This window comes from Pieris rapae, chromosome 16 (genome assembly GCF_905147795.1).
Source record: "Pieris rapae chromosome 16, ilPieRapa1.1, whole genome shotgun sequence".
Classification (NCBI taxonomy): Eukaryota; Metazoa; Arthropoda; class Insecta; order Lepidoptera; family Pieridae; genus Pieris; species Pieris rapae.
This window is the reverse complement of record NC_059524.1, coordinates 10111311-10127501: the sequence shown is the minus strand read 5'-3', so window position 1 is coordinate 10127501 and position 16191 is coordinate 10111311. Positions and strand designations below refer to the sequence as shown.

The 16191-nt window shown below is 36.8% G+C and overlaps 1 protein-coding gene across 1 annotated transcript; it reads right to left on the bottom strand.

Moving 5' to 3' along the window:
• Positions 1–1124: 1124 nt before the first annotated feature.
• Positions 1125–2807, bottom strand: LOC111002986 (zinc finger protein 330 homolog). The gene is made up of 6 exons (XM_022273304.2): positions 2492–2807; positions 2270–2420; positions 2030–2141; positions 1817–1936; positions 1490–1726; positions 1125–1402 (listed from the first exon to the last, which is right to left on the bottom strand). The coding sequence occupies exons 1-6, from the start codon at positions 2629–2631 to the stop codon at positions 1242–1244; spliced, it is 921 nt and encodes a 306-aa protein (XP_022128996.2). The 5' UTR covers positions 2632–2807; the 3' UTR covers positions 1125–1241.
• Positions 2808–16191: the final 13384 nt, after the last annotated feature.

Sequence of the window (16191 nt, the reverse complement as noted above, 5' to 3'; positions counted from 1 at the left end):
AGAATATAAACTAATTTTTGTGAATATTTTTTTCACAGCTTGGTGTATATTATTGCATTTTAATTAGAGATCCATAGCCAATGTCAGTAAGTGAAGAAGCAGCTTTCTCATGATGAAAGAATTTTGGAAATCGGTCCAGTATCTTTTGTGTAAAAACATTTCAAACATACATACAGAAACAACATTTTTTACTCTTTATAATAACTTAGTATAGATAGTTGGACAAGTGGAGCGGGCTGGGGTGTGCCCCAATTTTGCTGCGTACTTGCGATCCTGAGTGGGGTCTGGTCATAACGGCCCTTTTCCGGAACCTGTACTCGCTCGGCGCTGCCCGAAGGGCTAGTAGACCGCTTCGATACATCCGATCCTATACCGATACTTATACATAACTTCTTTGGAATCTATTTTAAACCTTTATAAGCTAACATCTTGGAATCAAGCATCGTTTGGCGGATTAAGAGTACGCAAGATAACAAATTTATGTCTTCCAGCGTTTCTCTCATTTGCTAGCACCAAACAAGTGTAGCAGTCAGTTAGCTAAATTCGACTCAAGAAAGTGTCTCAGATATGTATGATAGCAAAACCGGGGAAATCCTCCTGGAAAGCCTTCTCCTGTTGCTATCAACAGTTATTGAAAAGATTTTTCTTACCAGACTTACACCTATACTAGAGAAAGAAAAGGTTTTCACCAAGAGCATTCAACTGTTGAACAGGGACAGAGTGGTATACAATATGAGGCAGTCACTTGAAAAGAAACAATATTGCTCTGCATTTTTAGACATTCAGCAGGCATTTGATAAGGTCTGGCATAGAGGAGAATTGGGTAAACTGTAAACACTTTTAACCTACTTAGATGGATGAAAATTCCAATTAGAGTAGGAAGAAGAAACTTCAAATTGATGTAGTATAAAAGCCTCAGTCTCACAGGGGTCTGTACTTGGCCCTGTGCTTTACACAATATATACCTCACACCTCCATAAAACTAATGAAATTGATTCTTGGCTATGCAAATGGAGTAAAAAATCTAGCACTACGAAATCCACACAAATTACTTTCACTCTTAGAAGCGGAGAATATGCACCTGTACATCTGGGAGGCAAAGTACTGACAAAAAAAGAAAAATAAACTGTGAGTAAACATATGTATTCACAACTATATATATATACTATACGGAATAAAGTTCGAATAACCTATTTAGTTTATTGCCTTTAGTGCTTAAAATAAAAAAAAATCAACTAGCACTAGGTGTCTGTGGGGCCAGGGGTCGAGGCGTTGTCGCCCGCCTGTTCGTCTTCCGAGCTTTCGTCCTCCTCCTCATCGTCATCGTCGTCGTCGTCATCGTCGTCCTCATCCGACCCATCCTCATCTGAATAAGTGTAATCCCTGCCTTCATCATATGCAGCTGAAATTTTACAAAGTTTTATACCATTACAGTTTAGCATTTATGCAGTTGTCAGTATTTCCTATGAAGAGCAACAAAATTAGTTACCCGAGTGAGAGTACGAAGGGTAATCATCGTCGTCGGGGACGGCTGCGCCTTGCCGGCCGTAACGATGCGAGCGAGTGGAGAGCGCGAGGTCCGAAGTTACGTGCAGAGCGTAGGAGCAGCGCGGACAAGGCGGCGCTCCTCTCGACGGCTTGGTGCCGCGGCGACGTACGTGCTCCTCGCAGAAACAGGTCTTGCATCGCATGCATGAGTACTGGCCCAGGCGGTTGCACGACTGACCTAAAGGGCACGTCGTGCGAGGTTACAGGCAGTTCGCGAAAATACTACTTGTTCATCTGTTAACTTAGCAGGTGCAAGTGCAGTACTTACATTTGTATGTTTCAGACTCGAGCACCTGACAAGAGGCCTGATGTTCAAACTGGTCATCTTCACAGAGGAAACCTTGACAGAAGCAACATCTGAAAACTCGTCCTCCGTGCTCCCACACACCTGGAATTACGTTATATTTGATGAAAACAAAATTGAGGCATTTAAAATTCCAATTTGCACACATTTAAATAACAGTTACAGAATGATCATAACCTCTTTCACATTCCAGACAGACAGCATCTTGAAGAGGACAAGTGCAGGCGTGTGACTGCAGACACTTTCTCCCGTGACATACCCAAGCCTCACAGAAGTCACAGATGGCACCCTTTAAATATCCCATAAAAAATTAAAGGTCAAATAAAATGATTGTGTCTACCTTCATTCTGCAAATTACCGCACATTAAAACACATTTAATTTATAGAATAACATTCTTTAAACAATGCATTGCTTACCACCATACCCAATCCAGTAGTGTACACACCGGGGTGCCGAACCACACAGTCACCAGATTTTAGCATACATTTCACCTTCCCGCACTGCGCGCAAACTGGCAGGCGTTGAAGCGCCGAACAAAAGTAGCAGAACGCCCGACTCTTCTGCTTCCTTCACAATATAAAAATAACAATTTGAACTGGGAAATTAACGTTTTAATGAAAAATATCAATTATACTTACTTTTGACACTTATCACATTCCATAGGAAGGTTACAAGGGTGTTGTGCTAAGTCAATATGCCCTCTAGCATTGCGAATTTCTTTCTGCCGAAGTTTTTGCTTCTCTGCCTTCTTGCGTTGCCCTGTCTTTTTCTTCGGCATATTTATAACCTTTAATAATATGAAGCAGGACAATAGAAATTAGGATCCCGCTTGCCAGTCAATTTCTAACTTGAATTACAAAATACAAACTACATAAAACAAGCACTGATAACAGATCAAGACAGTATGTAGAATTAAAATCTAAAATCACTAAAACCATTTTAGAACACAGATAAGTGTCCCTTAAATCTACACAGGCAATAACATATTACATAGTACATACGTCTTAATTGGATTGAAAACGGCAAAAAGCTGAAGTAAATTTGACAATTTTGACAGAGAGTCATCAGTCATATATTTTTTTATCGTTGTTTAAATACGGATGTGGAAAAAACGCGGGAAGCTTCGAATTTGGCGGGCGCGATTTTTGTTTGAATTTTCTGTAAAATAATATTTTTAAAAATTTAGTGATCAGAATAGTTAGTTATGTGCCAGCCCTTGCATCAGTTATGTGCCAGCCCTGCACCTAACGATATAGGATTTCTGCTGATTAAGGACGCCACCGGCGACGCTAGATATAAGACTTAGTTTTAAGAATTCATTCTTGTAAGCATCGCGCTACAGATCACTCTATTAATTTGTAATTATAATAAATTAGTTTGATATTAAATTGGTTTTTTTTGGAGTGCACCGGCGGGTGAAATATAATTGGCGCAGTCGGTAGGATACTCGGGTCGCGCCTCGCGGGCAAGATTTTCCGGAAAATTAAGAAAATATAACGGTTTCGAGGCCCCGCCTGGCCGACCGGTTTTTCTAAAAACCGCAAGCGAGTATCGAGTTAAGAAGAAAGCCCCTGGAATCTAGAAATCGATGCAGCAGTCCAGAAAACCAATGTGAGTTGCACAAATTACTTATTGTGTTGTTATATATCCTAGTTTCCTAGTTGTTCCAAAATTTTCCATCCGAGGGAATTAAGTAATAAGGAGGCTGTTACTTACCAACAGTCTTCCAGAGGTAATTTTATTGATAGATTAAGAAACATAGAAGAAATGTCTTTCGACCCTGATATTATTTTTAAAGCTTTACGGGTGGTGCCCGAATTTGACGGGAACCCACATGTATTAACTAGATTTATAAGAATTTGTGATGAACTGGTGAAAAGATATTTAAAAAATGACGCCGAATCAACTCTATCGAATTTATCTTTGATTAACGGCATTTTAAATAAGATAACGGGACCGGCCGCTTGCCTTATAAATAGTAATGGCATCCCTGAGAGCTGGGGTGGCATTAGGGAAGCGTTAATTAACAACTTCTCAGATCAGAGGGATGAGACGGCGCTGTACAATGACATTTCTTTGCAAACTCAGGGTAATAGTACCCCTCAGGAATTTTATGATAGGTTGCAATCCCTATTTAGTACAATGATGACTTATGTCACCTTACACGAAACCCTTTCTACTACAATAGAGGCCAAACGGCACTTATACAAAAAATTAACGAAACAGGCATTTATTCGTGGCCTTAAGGAGCCACTTGGGTCTCGTATAAGGTGCATGAGGCCCGAATCTATTGAAAAGGCTCTCGAATACGTTCAAGAGGAATTAAATACTATATATCTACAGCAACGTAACGATGCTTCATCTAAGCCAAATCACTCATCTAACTATAACAGTAATGTACCTAAGCCTACATATAACACTAACAATTCGTCAAACAGATTTACTCTACCACAAGTACCATACACTTTTCCGCCACAATTTAAACCTAACCCACCTTACCAATTTAGAATGCCTATTCTAAACCAACAATACCCACCTAGAATGCCCACACGTACCCAACAAATGTTCCGTGCCCTTCCACCTAATTATAATCCTCAAAGTAATGTATTCCGTGCACCCCCACGTCCTCAACCGAAACCCCAAACTGGCCCAACTCCAATGAGTGGCGTCAGTCATTATGTGACAAAGGAATCCGTACCTAGACACGATTGGCGTATACACGGAAATCCACCACCTACAAATTATTTTAAAACTCGTGACGTAAATTTAAATGAATGTGCAACCAATAACTTTTACCCAAATTATGACTATTATGAACCTGAGTATAACTATTACTATGATCGATATTCTGACGATTACAACTACTATTACGAAGACAGGAATCAAGAGTACTATAACGAACCTTGTGACTATAACGAAGATAACGAATCAAATCCACAAACTGACCGGAAATTTTACCAAGGTCAAGAGTTCAAAAGAACCAAAATAGAAATTAATCTTCAAACTCAAAGACAGTTGCCCTATATACAAATTGAGAATCCCCCACTTAAACTTTTAATAGACACCGGGGCAAACCAATCCTTTATTAGCCCCGACGCAGTTAATACTTACTTTTACCATATCCCATTGACATACGATCCGTTTGAAGTCACTAACGTTCATGCAACATCTCGAAATAAATATTCGATTACGATACCTTGTTTCCAAGAATTTAATAGTGATAAAGAAATTAAATTATTTATGTATAAATTTCATGACTACTTTGACGGTTTAATTGGACTTGACTTGTTGACAGAATGGGAGTCTAAAATAGACCTTAAACATAAAACATTAGTGACTAAATTTGCAACTAACCCGATTCGAATGTACGATTCTAAAAATTGTAATTTATACGAAGACATAGTGCCTGCAAACAGTTCAAAATTAATTAGAGTTCCTATTAATACATTAGACGGTGAAGTCTTAGTGCATGAGCAATTAATATGTAATTGTATTATACATGAGTGTTTAACCACGGTTAAAAATAATCGCGGATTTTTAGAAATTGACAATCCCACAGATAATGACGTAATTATTTCATTCGATCGCCCTGCAACCGCGGAATTATTTAATATTGAAAGTTTTGACAGTCGTTCACCAAATAAAGTCGAACAGGTTATTTCAAAATTACGTACCGACCATTTAAACCCGGAGGAAAAAGCGAATTTAATTTCAGTTTGCTCTAAATATGCAGATGTTTTTTATATTGAAGGGGAATCGCTTACTTTTACCAACAAAATTAAACACCGAATTAGAACAACCGATGAAATCCCCATATATACAAAAAGTTATCGCTATCCGCAAATACACAGGCAGGAAGTTAGGGAACAAATTGAAAAAATGTTAAATCAAGGGATAATTAAACCTTCTGATTCAGCTTGGAGCTCACCAATTTGGATAGTACCAAAAAAGGCAGATGCTTCTGGAAAACAGAAATGGAGATTAGTCGTCGATTTTCGTAAATTAAATGAGAAAACTATTGATGACAAATATCCTATACCAAATATAACCGATGTCCTTGACAAATTAGGGAATTGCCAGTACTTCACTACTCTCGATTTAGCTAGTGGTTTTTACCAAGTGGAAATGGACCCAATCGACATTTCAAAGACCGCATTTAATGTAGAACACGGGCATTTTGAATTTTTGAGAATGCCCATGGGACTTAAGAACTCACCATCAACTTTTCAAAGAGTTATGGACAATGTTTTACGTGGCTTACAAAACGTTATTTGTCTAGTATACTTGGATGATATAATCGTATTTAGCACTAGTTTACAAGAGCACATAATTAACCTTGAAAAAGTATTTCAACGTCTCCGCGAATCTAACTTTAAAATACAAATGGACAAATCAGAATTCCTTAAATTAGAAACAGCATACCTAGGACATATAATAAGTAAAGAAGGAATTAAACCAAATCCGGACAAAATTAAAGCTATAACAAAATACCCAGTCCCGAAAACTACAAAAGAAATAAAACAATTTTTAGGTTTACTAGGCTATTACAGAAAATTTATTCCAGATTTCGCACGTGTTACCAAACCATTAACTAAATGTTTAAAAAAAGGTAGTAAGATTATTTTAAATTCAGAATATATGGATTGTTTTGAAAAATGTAAAGCTCTTTTAACTAATGACCCGATTTTGCAATACCCCGATTTTACAAAGGATTTTATACTGACCACAGATGCATCTAATTTAGCTATTGGCGCCGTTCTTTCTCAAGGCCCAATAGGCTCAGATAAACCTGTCTCATTTGCCTCGCGTACTTTAAATGAAAGCGAAATTAATTATAGTACGATAGAGAAGGAATTGTTGGCTATAGTTTGGGCTACAAAATACTTTAGACCCTATTTATTTGGCCGTAAGTTTAAAATCGTTACAGACCATAAGCCTTTACAATGGATAATGAATTTGAAAGAGCCTAACTCACGTTTAACCCGTTGGCGATTAAAACTTAGTGAATATGACTATACGGTTGTGTATAAAAAAGGTAAGTCGAACACGAATGCTGACGCTTTGTCACGTGTAGAATTAAATAACGAGATAGTAGAATCATTAGTAGTTAATATATCTGACTCCGAGTCGACCGTGACATGTCCTGACGATAGACCTCTTATTAGCCTTTCATCGACTGATACTGCACCAACTTTAAGAGCCTACAGCACTGACGGAAGCGACGACGGAGCTGATATAAATCAGGTAGGTACAAAACATACTAGTCGCGAAAGTCCAATACTTGACATCCCCATAAGTGAAGACCCTCTTAACTTGTTTCGAAAGCAAATCCTAATAAAAATCACAAATAACTCACCCTCAACTAAACCCGTTCTTAATAGACCTTTTGAGAATTTTTCGCGCGTCTCTGTACAAATTAATGAGAACAGCCTTCAACAAGAAATTATCGCCATAATTAAAAAATATGTAGATCCGAAAATACGTACTGCTATACTCGTCGAACCCTTAGGAAAAATGTTGAGTATAGTACCTATTATTCAAAACACTTTTCGAAGCTCATCTATGAAATTATTACTTGTTAAACGGCAAGTTGAAAATATTAGAGATTATTTAACCCAACAGGACACGATTAGAAAATATCATGAAGGTAAAACCAACCACCGCGGAATAAATGAAACATATATGTCCTTATCCCAAAGGTATTTCTGGCCTAAAATGAAACAAGATATAGTTAATTACATAAGCATATGCCCAATCTGTAACTCCGCAAAATACGACCGTAATCCCGTACGCCCAGAGTTTAAAATTGTACCGCCGCCTTCTCGACCATTTGAAACAGTTCACATAGATGTCTTGACCTTAGAACAAGATAAATTTTTGACTTTCATTGACGCATTTTCTAAGTATGCTCAAGCATACCAACTTAATGACTGTACAGCTCCAAACATAATTAATAAACTATTAACTTTCATGACACATCATGGATCACCTATGACTTTAATTTCCGATAGAGGAACAGAGTTTACAAATCAAGTATTTGCTGAATTCCTACGCCTACATAAAATAAATCACCACATGATAGCACCTCACAGTCCTAATGAAAACGGAATGATAGAGCGTTTACATAGCACCCTTATAGAACATATTAGAATATTAAGATTAAAACACAAAAACGAATCGGCAGCCAATTTAATTTTATACGCTATTTTAGCATACAATAGTTCTATACATAGCTTGACTAAATGTAGACCATATGACATTGTTACTGGACATTATGACCCTAGAGACCCTACAGATTTAAACTTAACAGAAAGACTTTTGCAACAATACATACAATGTCACCGTAACAATATGCTAACAGTGTATAGTATGATACATGACTCATCGTTCGCAGAACGCCAAGCGATAATGCAGAGACACAATTCCCGTAGGGAACCCGAGACTGATTACACACCTGGACAGGATGTTTATATAAGTAATCCGATAGCTGCGAGACAAAAGTTAGCTCAACGTTATATACAAGACAAAGTTGTTACAAATTTACCCATACATATATATACCTCTAAAAAACGATTACCTGTATCGAAGTCCCGACTAAAACGTGTTCCAAAAAGTAGTAAATTGTTACAGGATGCTGCTGACAACCCTGATGTTGTCCCTGGACATAGCAATGACCCAGGAGATAAGACTTGAGAATATGGACAACGGACCTGGACTATTACCGTTTAATATCGGACTTACTGACATAATTACCCATTATCATACCTTTTTGCATTTCATTGACTTGGATGAAATTGGCCTGAAGATTGAAACATTAAAGACTCAAATTCATGACATTGAGGGTTACTTTGACAACCACAGTTTACCTATTTCTAAAGCTCGTCTTCAACATTTAACGGAAAAATTAGATAAAGCATCGTTGTTATTAAGTACATTAAAACCTGGTCGCGTTAAAAGAGGTTTAATTAATGGTTTAGGCTCTATTATTAAAAGTGTAACCGGTAACTTAGACTACAGCGATGCCATTAAATATGACGAGGCCATTAAAATTCTTCAAAATAATCAAAATAATATAATTTCCGAATTTAATAATCATATAAGTCTTAGTAAGGCGTGGATGTCCGAGCACGCGAAAATTATTGATAAATTAGTGGAAAATCAAATTGATTTAAATAAAACAATGTATTTTATGATTTCGAAATTTAACACTGAACATGTAGATACAGTAGTCTTCGCAGAAATTTCCCAATTATTAAATTCATTTGATGATAATATTAATGAGCTACTATTAGTTATAAGAAATATCGAAGATAGTTTAGCTTTTACGCGCACTTATACAGCGCACCATATTATGTTAGATATAAGTATGTTACGTAGTATGTTAGGTACTTTAAGTTCTGTTTATAAACCGGAACAGTTATTAGATTTAGAACTCCGCGAATACTATAGCGTAATTCGCACTGGGTCATATTTTAGTAATAATAGAATAGTTATAGTGTTACGGTTTCCCATAATATCCCCTAATACTTTTACCCTTTTTAAATTATCCATCTTACCAAATCATTACCAACACATTATTATACCTCCCTTTCCTTATATAGCAACCAATAATGATAATTATGTGTACATAGAGGCTGAATGCCCGAAGTCAAGAAATCGGTTTCTGTGTGAAGAGACACTTAATCATCATATAAAACGCTCACCTGATTGCATAGCAGACCTTGTCATCAGCCAGCAAGTGTCAAATTCATGCATACCTACCACGTTGACACTCGCCAAGCCTGCCATGGAAAAATTAGACGACCAACATTACTGCGTTACGTTTCCAAGTTTAACTAAAATATCCCTGTCATGTAAACGAAGAGAATATCTGAATCTGCAGGGCAGTTACCTTGTAACAGTACCGCCGAACTGTTCTCTGCATACTAAGGACCTCACCATTGTTAACATAAATAATCAATTAAAAGGGGAGCCTTTGAAGATTTTGCTACCAATGAACTCTACCCCTACGACACCACAGCGATCCTTAAAGATACATACGATTGATTTGAATGGATTACATAATTTAGAGAAGCAAATCGAAGTACAAATGCCTATTATTCCGGAAAATCCAACCATCATCTACCACACCACTTTACCCTTCTACGTAATGCTCCTGTGTTCAGCTATTTTTGTAATATACATCGGATATCGTCGACTCCATAAAAGTACCCAGAATGCTGGAGTTCAAGAGCAACAGGTACACCCAGAAGGTGATCCAGCCGCAACATTTTCCCTCAACGTCCTCAAATAGTTGCGGATCTGCGGGGGGAGGAGTTATGTGCCAGCCCTTGCATCAGTTATGTGCCAGCCCTGCACCTAACGATATAGGATTTCTGCTGATTAAGGACGCCACCGGCGACGCTAGATATAAGACTTAGTTTTAAGAATTCATTCTTGTAAGCATCGCGCTACAGATCACTCTATTAATTTGTAATTATAATAAATTAGTTTGATATTAAATTGGTTTTTTTTGGAGTGCACCGGCGGGTGAAATATAATTAGTTAAATATTGTATATATTTATAATTTGTATTATTATTTATATTTTTCTTCTTCTTTCTTCGAGTTTTGGTAAGCTTTTCTGAGTTTTATGAACGAGCCTCCGGACCCGGGGGGCACGGCGCCCCCCGCGGTTGCATTTATCACCATATCTAATGAATCCGGTATGGATTCTGACTGTTCTTTGGCCTCTAAAAGGAAGCTGAAGCGCAGTCACAAGCAAAATTTACACAAAATTTGCAAACATTGCAATAAAAGGAAACGCAAAAGTACTACAGAACACTCTAAACCCTCAGACAGTCATTCTTGTCAATGCACAGATGAATTTGCTGAAACCACTGTGACACCACCAACCAACAATTTGCCTCCACCTAGTCCTTCCACAAATAATACAACAATGCCTCTTCTTTCCACCAGTATATCTTCTAAACCCACCACACAAATTGGTAGGGCTAGTTACGATGCCAATGACCACGGCCCGTTTGTGGTACATGTGCAGAAAGTACAGTCTGCTGAAGATGATAGCACAGTTTTACACCCAGTTGTATTCGGGAGATTTTTAAAAAAATTTCTGTTTAAAAATATTGTAGATGGTAGTTTAAAACGTATTGGCAGAAATAAAATGACATTAACTTTTAGTAAATATACAGACGCAAACAGCTTTATAAATTCAAACTGCTTACCAACTAACAACATGAAAGCTTTTATCCCTACTTTCAATATTACAAGGATGGGTTTAGTTAGGGGAGTACCAACGGAATGGTCTCCTGAAGATATTATGGAAAACACTAACATACCCATTGGGTGTGGGGAAATTATAAAAATCAGGCGACTTAATTATAAAATCATGGTCAATAACTCACCTACGTGGAAACCTTCACAAACAGTTGTTTTTACATTTGATGGACAAGTTTTGCCTAAACGGATATTTATGTGTTATAATTCTTTGCCGGTTAAATTGTATGTGTATCCCACAATTCAGTGCTTTAATTGTTGCCGCTTTGGGCACACCAAGGTCCAATGCAGGTCAAAGCCCAGGTGTTACAAGTGTGGTCAAGGCCACACCGGAGATACTTGTAATGTAGAGGAAGACCATGGTTCTTGCTGCTTATGCTCTGGGCTGCACTTTGCTTCAAGCAAAAAATGCCCAGAATATGTGAGACAAACAGATATAAAAGTAACAATGGCAGAGAATAGCTTATCTTATATTGAAGCGTCAAAATTACATCCCCCAATTTCGAAATCATTTGCTGATGTTGTATCCTCTCTCCCAAGTAAATCTCTTCCTGGTGGAAATACAGTATTGCCTGGTTCACCACCTCCACGTACAATATCTTATAAAAAAACAGTCTTCACTAAACCCAGAACGCCTCCTCAACACAGTAAAGGTTTCGATCATGTAGCACATGAGTCTCTTGTAAGAGACTACAATATGCCAGAGCCTTCTAATGGATGTGCATTACCATCATCGCCTAATGCAAATTCACAACAGACAATAATAGAGTTAATTACTACATTAATTAAATTACTTTCTCAACCTAATTTATCTATACCGTCCCACGCTGCTAATTTAATTAATTCCTACACTGATAATAATAATGGCCAACATGGACAGGTTAGTTCAATGGAACTGCCGCAGTATTATAAACAAAAAGCATGAAATTATACACATTATAAATAATTTTAATCCTTTTATTTTTTCTTTATCTGAAACCTGGCTAAAGCCAGATCAGGTATTCAAAATCCCTGGTTATTCTTGCTTGAGAGAAGACAGGGCTGATGGGTATGGTGGTGTATGCCTGCTCATCAGAAACTCAAGCATCTTTTCTTCCTTCCCTCTTCCTTCACATAGTAACAGCTTTTCTATCATTACAGCTATTGTTGATGGTATCTGTTTTGTCTCTATATATGTCCCTCACCCCTCCTTGCAAATATTCAATGAAATTAAAAACTTAATTTCAGTTCTCCCTCAGCCTTTCATGATTCTAGGTGATTTCAACTCTCATCATACATCGTGGGGTAGTTCAGTATCAAATAGGTACGGGTATGAATTATTGGATATCTTAGACATGTATAACCTGTGCATTTTAAATACGGGTTCTCCTACTCGCCTTACAAAGCCTGGTGAAGTAATTAGTGCCATTGACCTGTCCATCTGTACTCCCAATTTAGCATCTTCTCTCTCTTGGTCTACTTTGTGGTCATCTTACAATAGTGATCATTATCCCATAATCATTTCATTTCCCTGTAAAAAAAATAGTAATATGTTTATTAAAAAGTCTCGCCTTAAACACAAAATCATAGACTCGAAATGGAGTCAATACAGTTTATTAGTAGAAGAGAAACTGAATAATTGCTCAGAAGATAATGTCACAAATAGTAATTATTTACAAGATGTTTTGTTAGAATCGGCTGATAGTGTTTTTCCTAGGAAAAAGCCGAGTAGTAATAAGTTGTCATCTCCACCATGGTGGGATGAAGAATGTACCACAGCTATTAAAAAACGCAAGGCAGCTGAGCTTAATTATCGCAATGATATGTCTATGGAAAAATACGAGGTCTTAATGAATGTAATGAAAGAGGTTAAAAAACTATTTAAAAAAAAGAAATCTGAGGGTTGGAGGAAATATTGTAGCTCTTTATCACCTGGAATAAATTCTTCTGTCATTTGGCGAAATATCAAAAGATTTAGGTCAGCTATCAATCCTTCTAACCCGTCGTTGCTTCCTATAGAATTAGCTGATCAATTCCTTGATCGCTTGGCTCCTCCTTCTGCTCCAGATCTCATCCACTCTTCTACACAAAATAACTCTGATGTTGTCCCTTCCTCATTAAATCTACCTTTTACGCTATTAGAATTAAAAGGTGTATTAAATTACGTTAAAGACAGTGCTCCTGGGGAAGATGGGATCCCATATTCCTTTTTGTCTCACCTTGGCGAAAATGGATTAAATTACTTTTTAAATTTAATAAATAAAGTTCTTTTGACAAATGACATACCGTCATCTTGGCGAAGTCAAATAGTGCTGCCATTTTTAAAACCGTCTAAGATTCGATCTGATATTAAATCATACCGTCCTATAGTCTTGTCATCGGTGATAACAAAAGTTGTTGAACATTTAATTAAAAATCGGCTTGAATGGTATATAGAAAATAATAAATATCTGTCACCAACTCAGTTTGGATTTCGAAAAGGTAAAAGTGTGTGTGACAATTTAGGCATATTAGTCACGGACATTCGTAATGCTTTCTCAAATAAAAAGTCAGTAGTCGCAGCTTTCTTGGATATTAATTCGGCTTATGATAATGTTTTGTTACATATTCTAAAAAGTAAATTAGATAAATTAAAGGTTCCTTATTTTTTAAATAATTTCATTGTAAATCTTCTATCAGAGAGGAAAATTATTTTAGATGTTGGCGGCCCTTACATGCCTAGTAGGCTGGTATGGAAGGGTTTGCCACAAGGGTCTGTGCTGAGTCCTTTATTGTACAATATTTATACACATGACCTAGAAAACTCTATCGGAGATTCAGTTAGTATATTACAATATGCCGATGACTTGGTTATTTATGCCTCTGATAAGTCTGTAAGTAATGCTGAACAACGTGTCTCGTCCTCTTTATCTTTCCTAAAATCTTGGATGGATGCAAATGGCCTAGATCTGTCTCCCTCAAAAAGTACCGTCGTACTTTTCACTAAATCCAGAAATCCTCCCTCACCAACTATAAGATATGATTGCGATAATATATTACCCGTCAATAATCAAGTAAAGTTCTTAGGAGCTATACTTGATTCTAAACTAACAGGTCAACCACACTGCGAATTTGTGGTTGGTAAATGTGAGCGACACTTGAATATGCTGAGATGTCTCAGTGGAGTTTGGTGGGGTGCTCACCCGGCCACATTGAGGTTGGTGTATAATGCTGTCATTAGAAGCGTTCTTGATTTTGGGACCTTTTTCTTAGATCCAGGTAATGTAGCAGGCTTTAGAAAACTAGATCTCATACAGTCTAGGGCTTTGAGGATTGTTTCTGGTGCTATGAAATCGAGCCCGGTTAATGCTCTGCAAATAGAATGTTGTGACCCTCCATTAAACTTAAGGCGTCAATATCTGTCAGATAGATTCATTTTTAGAACTGCCCAGTTCCATAATCATCCCCTCATTTCCAAACTGGAATCTCTTTCTCAAAAATTACCCTCTTCACATAAACCTTTACCTTGTCTATTAAAAAGCTTTCTGAAATTTAAACAATTACAAGCCCCAACTCATTCCTTTTATATCCTTCCCCTATTTAGCTCTTCTTATGATTCTCTACTTCTTTCTCCTGAGATATGCTTTTCTATTGGCATTGAAAAATCTGATTTTAATGCTAATGCAAACTTTAATTCCAATGTCAATATGAAATGGCCTAACTGGCATCAAATGTATACAGATGCTTCTAAACACTCCAATGGGTGTGTTGGTGTTGGAGTGTACCACAAACAGTACAACATAGTTCAGAAAATTAAATTACCTCCAGAATCATCGGTCTTTACCGGTGAATGTTTTGGACTACTAAAAGCTCTTGAATATGTGCTGTGTTTCAAACTCAAAAAAACCGTTGTATTTACCGATTCCTTAAGTGCATTACAGAGCTTAGCAAAATTTTCACTTAAACTAAACCCATTCTTTCATGTTATATTTGAATGTAGGAGAAAGCTGTTGCAATGCCAATTACACAACTATTTAGTATCATTTTGTTGGATACCTAGTCACTGTGGTATCTCTGGAAATGTGAAAGCTGACAGTTTGGCTAACAGTGCTACTGTGACCGGTGACGTATACCCGTACAAGAATTTTGGCCATGATCTTGCTGCTTTGCCCGGCATATATCTCCACAATTCGTGGAATATGTGTTGGGAAAAGAACGGCCGGATTAAGGGTCGTTTCTTGTATGCTATACAGTCTTCCGTTCCCAGGAAGCCGTGGTTTGCCAAATTGTCGCTTGGTAAAACTGCCACTTCTACTATAATCCGTATGCGTCTGGGACATAACAGCCTTCCAGTTCATTTGCACAAACTCGGTATCGTAACTAGTACCGCCTGTGAGTGTGGCGAGAGCTATTCTGACTTGAATCATGTTTTCTTTTCTTGTCCTAAGTATGACCATTCTTCCTTATATACTTCTTTAGTTTCTCTGTCCGTTCCCCTTCCTACCAATATTTATTTACTTCTTCGAGATTTAAATCCCCTTGTATATAGTATTATAAGTATGTTTATTGTAAATAATAACATTAAACTATAATTTTGATTTTTTTCCATTATTAATTATTCTGATTATTTGTAAATTTATGCGCTTTCAATTATTTATGTTATGTCGCGATTGGTTTCCTTAGTTTTTTTCATTATGCATAAACTGTAAATAATTAAAACAACGAATTATAAAAATCCCATACTTGACGCTGGCTAATGCACAAACAGTGTTAGAGCCAAAGGAAAAAAAAAAAAAAAAAAATACGGATGTGAAAAAATATTTTTGAAAGAACGCGCTTCATCTCAATTAATTAATGACAACTTATTATTTTTTGTGCTTTCGCTTCTTTAAATCTTTATTAATAAATGAACGTTTCACAAAAATGTTATTGTTAAACTCAATAATAATATTTTGTATTTAATAAAATACATATTATGTCTATTAATATTGACCAATTAATTATCTGAAACTAAATATTACCTATATATATTGTATATAGAAAATGTTATATATTTATTAACTTTCTTGTCATACATATAATTTAATATGTGCTCAATTCTTGAG

Excerpts from the sequence above, each read along its gene's own strand:
- LOC111002986 (XM_022273304.2), bottom strand. The coding sequence starts at position 2,631 with ATGCCGAAGAAAAAGACAGGGCAACGCAAGAAGGCAGAGAAGCAAAAA. Across the intron at positions 2,142-2,269 it reads CTACTGGATTGGGTATGGTG|GGTGCCATCTGTGACTTCTG; the intron begins GTAAGCAATGCA and ends GGATATTTAAAG. Across the intron at positions 1,403-1,489 it reads CCCTTCGTACTCTCACTCGG|CTGCATATGATGAAGGCAGG; the intron begins GTAACTAATTTT and ends GTAAAATTTCAG.